The sequence below is a fragment of the Geospiza fortis genome, unplaced genomic scaffold (assembly GCF_000277835.1).
Source record: "Geospiza fortis unplaced genomic scaffold, GeoFor_1.0 scaffold413, whole genome shotgun sequence".
NCBI classification, from domain to species: Eukaryota; Metazoa; Chordata; class Aves; order Passeriformes; family Thraupidae; genus Geospiza; species Geospiza fortis.
This window is the reverse complement of record NW_005054386.1, coordinates 782,435-790,394: the sequence shown is the minus strand read 5'-3', so window position 1 is coordinate 790,394 and position 7,960 is coordinate 782,435. Positions and strand designations below refer to the sequence as shown.

Sequence of the window (7,960 nt, the reverse complement as noted above, 5' to 3'; positions counted from 1 at the left end):
CACAGCGGCTCGGGGCCGGCCCTGCCGCCCTCCAGGCAGGCAGTGCAGCTGCGGGCTGCAGCACGGCAGTGCAGGGGTTACAGCAGGAGCGTGGTGGAGAGGGAGCAGCTGCCCTCGGCACAGACTGTGGGGTCACTGCAGGGAAGGGACCCGGGGGAAGCACAGCAGGGCCCAGTGCTCAGCAGGACCTTCCCAGCCTCTGGATCTGGCTCATCTCCCACCCCCACCCCAGTCACTACACAGAAATGTGGCTGTTCCTCCTTTATTTTCACTGCCTCCTCAGTGAAACAGCAATAAAAATGCAGAAAAAGCCCCTCTGGAAAGGATTTGTTTTCCTCAAAGGTCATCTGGGCCGGAAGAAATTAATTTAGGACCTGTTGAAAAGATGCAGTGACTCTTGAAGCACAGAGCAGGGCAGTCTCGTGTGTCTGGGTGGGACTGGCAGGGAAATGGAGCCCGGGGTCAGCCCAGGTCGGGGCAGCTGTAGGAACAGAGTTTCCAGGCTGCTTTCCTGAGGGGAGCACCTTGCTGGGATGAGGCTGAAGGCCACAGGGTTGCTCTTGGATGTGTGTCTGCCCAGCCAGAGCTAACAAAAGGAGAATGGGAAAGGTGTTGAGCTGCTTTGAGTTCTTTCCAAGGGAATAGAGGAGAATAAGAAGGTGGAAATGATAACTTGGGCACGTGGAGGAACACTGGGATGTGGTGATGGAGCCTGGGCTGTGACATCAGTGCCTTGCAGCAGGAAAGGACCCCACACCTGCCCCCTCTCACCCTGCCTGTTTTCCCACAGAGTTTGGGAAGGAGAAGAGCATCCCACTGAGCTACCTGAGTGTGGATGAAGTGGGCAAGGCCCTGGAGAGTGTCGTGAGAGGCCATGCATGACAACAGACAGGAAGTACACACCTGCTGGAGACTCGAGTGATTATCTTTAATGTCAAAGATGTATCTTTAATTTATCAGTTCATAAACACAATGTGCTTACCTTGAGCTTGGTGGTGGCTGAGAGCCCAAGGAATGGCTGATGCAGCCCTTCAGCCCTCCCTGGCACAGGAGAGTGTCTGCCTGGGCTGCAGCTCAGCTCTGCCCCTGCTCCACGCTCTGGGGGGCACCAGGCTGGTGGCTACTGGGTGGTGACAAGGACCAGCCCCCCATGCAGCCAGCACTGGGCACATCAGAGCCCTGAGCAGCCCTTGGGAAGCTGGGCACTGGGGTGAACAGTTTATTCCTCGCCTGGCAGTTCAGAGGCGGGAAGGGAGGGGGCAAGGGCAAGGAGGAGGCAGCCAGTGTGGCCTGGCAGGCACTGGGGGCTCCTGGGGGCTGCCTGACCATGACCAGCAGTGCCTGTGCCCGCTCCTGCAGCTCTGGGGTGCTCTGGTGCTGCTCCAGGGCCTGGTGCCCTCCTTGCCTGGTGAAATCAGCAGCAGCCTGTGTGAGAGGAGAGGCTGAGAGCTGGCTGGGTGCTGCAGCTGATCATCTCTGCCCAAGCCACCACATCCCAGGGAACAGGGCTGAAGGAATTCCCCAGAGCTGCATTCCCAATCCAGGTAAACCCTGCCATGCTGGTGGTTGGCTGGGAAGGACTTTAAAGCCCCTCTCATTCCCACCCCCTGGCACAGGCAGGGACACCTTCCACCAGGTGCTCCAAGCATCCAGCTGCTCTGGGCACCGTGAGCCAGGGCCTGCCCAGCTCACAGAGAATTCATCCCTGTGAGCTGCAGCAAGGGGAACAACCTCAGCAGGAGCAAAAGAAAACTTGGGGTAGAAACAACCTGCCCCAACACCAGTCCTTGCCAATAAGAAAGGAACTCTGCAGACACAACAAGGGCTTCCACCCACCCTGTGCCCCAGAGTGTCCCTTTGGGCAGGGGCCTGACTGCTGGGGGGTGGAGGGTGGTGTGGCAGTCACTGAGGGCACTGTGACTCAGATGATGACAATAATCCCACTCCACAACAACAACAACCCCCACAGTAATCACTCCCCATCCCCTCTACAATCCTGCCCCCTGAGCTCTCACCTCTGGGCAGTGCAGGAAGAGGAGGTGCAGCAGCTCCAGGCACTGCCCCACAGCCTCAGGGTCGGGCAGTGTGAGCAGGGGCAGGAGCTGGGCCAGGAGGGGCTGCTGGAGCAGCCGCTGGCACTGGGACTGTCCCTTCTCTGCCATGTTACACAGCACAGTCAGGACCTGTGGGAAGGACAGGAGGGAGCAGTGAATGCCCCATGGGCACATTCCTGACAGGCTTGGGAGGGATCCCAACCACTGCCCATGCCATGGAGTTGTGGAATGGTTTGGGTTAGAAGGGACCTTAAAGCTCACCCTGCCATAGCCAGGAACACTTTCCACTATCCCAGTCTGCTCCAAGCCCCATCCCTTCTCTGGCAACCTGTGCCAGGGCCTCACCACTCTAACAGGAAAGAGTTCTTCCCAATGTCCCATCTAACCCTGCCCTCTCAGGGTGAAACCATTCCCTGTTTTGTCACTCATGTCCTTGCCCAAAGTCCCTCTCTCCACCTTTTTTCTTGCCCTGCCAGGTGCTTGCCCACCAAACCTCTGGATTTGGGAAGCCTTCTTCCACACCCACCCCAAGGCACTGTTCATCCCTGTGCCAGGCAGACCCAGCCTCGCCACCCACTCCTGCCAGAGTCCCCAGTCCCCTAAAGCTTTGGGGTCTTGCAAAGCAAAGGCAGGAGCATTCCCAGGCCTGCTCTGAGGTGGCCCCAAGCTAACACCTCCCTTGGGACCACTCTTACGCTGGGACAAGGCACACACAGCTGGAGTGGCTCCAGGGGAGGTGGCTGGTGACTGCCACCACAGAGACCTCCTGCCAAGCTGTCACTGCTGCCCCATCCGCCCCCCAACTCAGCACTGCCAGTGTGGGATTCATGTTCCTGAAACTCCAGCGCTCCCCCAGCACTCCCAATGCCTGGGGCAGGGTTTACCAGCACTGTGCCCATCTGGGAACATGTCAGGAGCTGCAGCAGGGCCGGCAGCAGGTCCAGGGACAGCAGAGCAGAGCAGCAGGAGGGATCATCCGCTGGGTGGGCACAGAAGGAACGTGTGAACAAAACCAGGGCAGTGCCAGCAGTGCCCAGCTGTGCCAGCAGCCGTGGGACACTGACCTGTGAGGTTGTTGAGCAGCCACAGGCACTCGTGGACGAGGAAGGGGTGCTGCTGCAGGAAGCACTGCAGGATGAGGAACAGGGCGATGAGCAGCCGTCTGTCCGGGCTCTGGCAGTCTGTCTGTGCCAGCAGGTTACTGAGACACCGCAGCACGGGGCACACCAGCTGTGACACAGGGACACAGCAGGGCTTTGGCTGAGCAGTGTCCCCCCAGCCAGCCTGAGAACAGCCTGCCCCCTGCCCACCTCTCACCAGCTCCAGGCCCTCGGGAGCCTCCTGGGGGATTTGGGCAGCCAGGTCGAGCAGCAGCGAGGTGAGCGCAGGCACGGCCCCCAGTGCCAGCAGCAGCTCGTTGTCTTGGTGCCTGCACAGGGAGGGACAGTGCAGTGCCCTGGAGCTTGGAGGGGGGAAACTGCCACATCCCCACACCAAACAGCGGGGCCTGGAAGTTCAGAGTGCTCTCCTGAACCACCACAGGGCTTATTTCATGTTGGAACAGTGACTTATTTCCTTATTTCACATTGGAATAGCAGGGTTTTTTTCCTGAGCTTATGAGAAAATTTAAAAGCCCATGAAAAACAGATTCACTGGAATTATCTGTGTGGGTCTGGGAATAACAGCCCTGAACCTTGAGTATCTACTCATTCCTTGGCTCCAGTGGCAGGCAGGGATTGCTGGCACAGCCCTGGGCCAACCCCACAAGTGTGAGGATTCAGGGAGCTTGCCTTGGGAAGGGTGGGAGACAACTCCAGGCATGGGAAAGCAATCTGGGGGCATTTCAGAGGACTAGAAACAGCCTCCTCAGGTTTATCACCCTTTACCACCCTGTAAAAGAACTCAGTGATCCTGCTCTGCAAACAGCACGTGCTCACACAGGAGAGCTGGGACACCCAGGCTGGCTGGGGAATTCTTTCCCAATCCAGATCCCCTCACAGGACCATGAGCCTTCATGCCTCTGTTTGGCTGCCCCCCGGGAACTCAAAATGAGGAGAAAACTGCATTTACCTACAAATGATGTAGTGGAGACACCAGGCAAACTCCACAGCTGCTCCCATGGCAGCCTTGAGGCCAGAGCAGACCAGCTGGAGCATGTGCTGGGGCAGAGCCGAGTCCAGGACCAGCCTGGGGACAGAGGGCACAGTTAATGGAGGCACAGGCTGGAGCACAGGTAGGACACCAACAGGGACACACAGACCCTGAGCAGGGAACTGCTGTACCCATCCTGGGGGCCACAGGGTCCAAGCACACACCTGGAAGGGACTCTGAGCCTAGGGCTGCAGCCTTGGGCTCTCCCTGTCCAAGGCAGGGCCTGGGGACACTCAGGACACTGACTGAGGTCACATTTTTGGCACTGGGGGCTGTCAAGTTGATCTTTTCCTTTGCAAGAGGAACACAGCCAGAAGTCCCTGTGAGCCTTCCCTGCTCCATGCTGGCCTTTACTGAAATACCAGAGCTGTCTGCTCAGATGAGGCTGAGGGAAAGGAGCCAAGCCCTGCTCCCTGATCTGTATCAAAACTTGCACAGTTCTGGCAGGATTGTGCCCTCAACTATGAATGTCACTGGGATGGGGAAGGCATCATGCCCCCAGTACACAAATACCACTGGAGACCCCAGGGCCTGTCCTGGTACAGGGTTCAGAGGCTCAGACTCACGGGATGATCTCTGTGGGTGCTTCCTTGGCTTGGAGGAGCTGTGAGAGGACATAGCCCACGCCTTCCAGCACTGCCTCGTGAGGGGACTGCAACAAAGAGAACAGAGCTGAGAGAGGACATAGCCCACACCTTCCAGCACTGCCTCGTGAGGGGACTGCAACAAAGAGAACAGAGCTGATCCCCCCTGGCACAGCCAGGGCCCCAGGGTGCCAACCAAACCCAGCTGAGTGGCACAGCCCCGCTGTGCTTGGAGAAGAGGGGGCACACAGGGGACCAGGAGGGACACAGGAACCTGTGACCACAGCAGAGCTGAGCTGTTCCCCTCCCCACATTCAATGGGCTTAGCCCAAATGCAGCAGACGTCCTGGTTTGAGCATTTGGACCTGCAAACCACAGCCCTGCTGGACCCAGGCCAGGCAGAGGGGGCAGCTGTGCTACAAACTGTCCCAGGCAGCCACTGGATGAGGGGATTCAGCTGGAGAAGAGCACAAGGTGCTGAGCTGAGCCCTGAGAACGAGCACAGGGAGCCCACAAGTGACCCTCAGGCTCATGGGAACAGCTCCCTGCAGAGCTTCCCCAGAGCTGGAAGGAGGGCTGGTGACTCAGGGCTGTCAGCCAGAAAAGTCTCTCCAGGGCACAGCAGAAATGTGGCTGAGCTGTTTCACCCACCTGGATGCAGGATGCCAGCACTGGAATAATGCCCTGAGGCAGCAGTTGCTTCCTCACAGCCTCACTTTCTACTACGAGGTTCCCCAGTGTGTACAAACACAGCTCCTGCAAGGACACAGCAGAGCAGGAGGTGACCCCTGGGCAGCCAGCACAGCCCCAGGCCCCACACAGTTTGTTCTTTTTCTGGCTGAAGCTGGGATCTGATCACTCCCACTGTGGAGGTTTTTCAGGGTGACATTTCCCTGAGCCCCCTCTGGCTCTCCTGGAGCCTGCCTGTGTGCTGCACTCAAATGGGATCAGCAGTGGGGTCACTGCCCACCTCCCTCCTGAGCTCTGAGCCTGGCTGCTTCCCCATGGAGCAGCTGGAAAACCCCTGGCCATCCCACAGCTACTCCAGCTGTTGGCTCCTTCCCACATCAAGCTGCACAGCGCATTCTATCTACTCTTATCCTACTCTTACCCTTTCTTTCTTTTCCTTATATATTTTCTTAAGTGACATCTTTGTACTTTTATATTGTGTCATTTCTACAGATAACAACCAAAATGCTTACATACCTATAAACCTACCATATATATATTTTTTTTTTTAATACACATATATGTACACAAACATGGGTCACTCAGTGTGGTTCCACTCTACTCCAACCCAAGGGATCTGTGATGAACAAGAACTCAGTTACCCCAGCTCAGGGCAGGTTGTAACACCTGGGCAGTGGGAACAGTCCTGCTCCAGGGGTAAGGCTGTGATGCCAAAAGATTTTTGCCTCCAGAGGCTTCCAGAGGGCCCTTCCTCAGCAGCTCCCATGTGAGCCACGTGTGACCAGAAGAGATCAACACTAAGCACACCAAAGAACTCCCAGGTGGGAATGGATCTCACATGGACCTCACCGTGAGCTCCAGGCTGTGTCCCGACAGGTAGGTGAGCAGGTAGGAGGTGACAGGCAGGCACGCCTCAGCCACAGCAGGGACACTGGAGTGGGACAGCTCGTGCAGACAGCGTGCAGCCTCCAGCTGCAGCTCGGCCAGGCTGCTGGTGAAGAGCCCGGTGAGCGTCCGGATGCTGCCATCCAACCTGGGGACCCAAAGGCTGCTGTCACCCCCCAGCTCAGCCACCCAAGCACAGGGACACAGGGCCCTGGAGACATGCCCCTGATAAGAGGCACAGCAGGCCTGGGCTGACCTGACAAACTTCTGCTGAGTGTCCTCGTTCTGCAGAGCCCAGCGCAGGCGGCCGAGCCATCGCTTCCTGTCCTCAGAACCCCTCTGCACACCCCTGAGCAGCTCCAGAACCTGCCACGGAATTCAGATGTGGGTGAGCTCCCAGCACTGCCAGCATTAAGATTTCACCCCATTAATCCTCGAGGCAAAGGAGCCCAGGGCATAAAGGTGGGCACAAGGAGCCTTAACTGTGCCTGGCAGTGACCCAGAACCATTCCCAAACCCAGCCCTGCTCAAACTCCTTCACATGCTGAGTCTGGGGAAGACCCCCCAGGACCCCCATTGCCATGGGTAACGTCAGGTTCTTCACCTCTTCCTCTGAGAGCGGGTCTGGCACACCATCTGCTCCATCCTGTGTCCCCTCCTGGGCGGCGCTGTCCTCCCGCAGGAGCCGCTTGCTGACCAGCTGCTCCTGCCGCCGGGCCCTGCGGAGAGCTGCAGGGCACGGCACAGTCACACCTGCCCTGCCCGGGCAGGACGCTCCTCCAGCCCCCCAAGGGCATCACTCCTCCCTTAATCCAGGGAGGAGCTGCCCATTCCTCCCTGGGCAAGCCTGGAAGGGATGCACGGGCAGGGCTGCGGGTGGGGCACACAAAGTGTGAAACCACTGCTGGGATAAGGGCCAGCTGGAGGGACCTGAGGCAGGATTTCACACAGGATCAGAAAATCATTAAAGTTGGGAAAGACGTGCAAGATCATCAACTCCAGCCTTCAACTGAACACCACCACGGCCACTAAGCCATACCCCAAGTGCCCCATCTATTTGGTTTTGGAAAACACCTCCAGGAATGGTGACTCCACCTGTTCTAATGCCTGACCAACCTTCTGATGAAGAAATTTTCCTTAATATCCAACCTAAACCTGCCCTGGCCCAGCCTGAGGCCGTTCCCTCTCCTCCTGTCCCTGTTCCCTGGGGCAGAGCCCGATCCCCCCGGCTGTGCCCTCCACAAGGGCCCCCCGAGCCTCCTTTGCTCCAGGCTGAGACCTTGGAAAACCCAAACAGTGCGGGGGCTGTGGGAGAAACGGGGAATTCACGGCAGAAACAGGGAATTCGTGGAAGAAACGGGGAATTCGTGGAAGAAACGGGGGATTCATGGAAGAAACGGGGGATTCATGGAAGAAACGGGGGATTCGTGGCAGAAAGCCCAAGGGTTAAAGCCCGAAGCTGTAAAACGCTTCCCCGAGCGGGCAGCGGCGCCGCTCACCCGGCGCATCCCGCGGGACGGGGATGGGATGGGGATGGCAAGGGCTGAGCTGGGGGGTCCCTCCCACCCCCGGGGGACCCCGCACACCCCCGGCTGT

General features: G+C 58.2%; 2 protein-coding genes across 2 annotated transcripts in view; one reads left to right on the top strand and one right to left on the bottom strand.

Moving 5' to 3' along the window:
- The window catches only part of NDUFA2 (NADH:ubiquinone oxidoreductase subunit A2), a 2,442-nt gene extending 1,455 nt beyond the window's left edge, over positions 1-987 (top strand). Inside the window, exon 3 of the mRNA XM_031060584.1 lies at positions 791-987. Within this exon, the coding sequence (XP_030916444.1) occupies positions 791-882 (92 nt within the window). The 3' untranslated portion in view covers positions 883-987. The remainder of the gene's footprint in view (positions 1-790) is intronic.
- The window catches only part of TMCO6 (transmembrane and coiled-coil domains 6), a 7,184-nt gene continuing 131 nt past the window's right edge, over positions 908-7,960 (bottom strand). The window contains exons 2-12 of the mRNA XM_031060583.1: positions 6,969-7,093; positions 6,621-6,730; positions 6,329-6,512; positions 5,441-5,545; positions 4,772-4,857; positions 4,125-4,241; positions 3,372-3,483; positions 3,119-3,284; positions 2,939-3,033; positions 2,016-2,183; positions 908-1,425 (exon numbers count right to left, since the gene is read on the bottom strand). Coding sequence (XP_030916443.1) covers positions 1,075-1,425; positions 2,016-2,183; positions 2,939-3,033; positions 3,119-3,284; positions 3,372-3,483; positions 4,125-4,241; positions 4,772-4,857; positions 5,441-5,545; positions 6,329-6,512; positions 6,621-6,730; positions 6,969-7,093 — 1,619 coding nt within the window. The 3' untranslated portion in view covers positions 908-1,074. The remainder of the gene's footprint in view (positions 1,426-2,015; positions 2,184-2,938; positions 3,034-3,118; positions 3,285-3,371; positions 3,484-4,124; positions 4,242-4,771; positions 4,858-5,440; positions 5,546-6,328; positions 6,513-6,620; positions 6,731-6,968; positions 7,094-7,960) is intronic.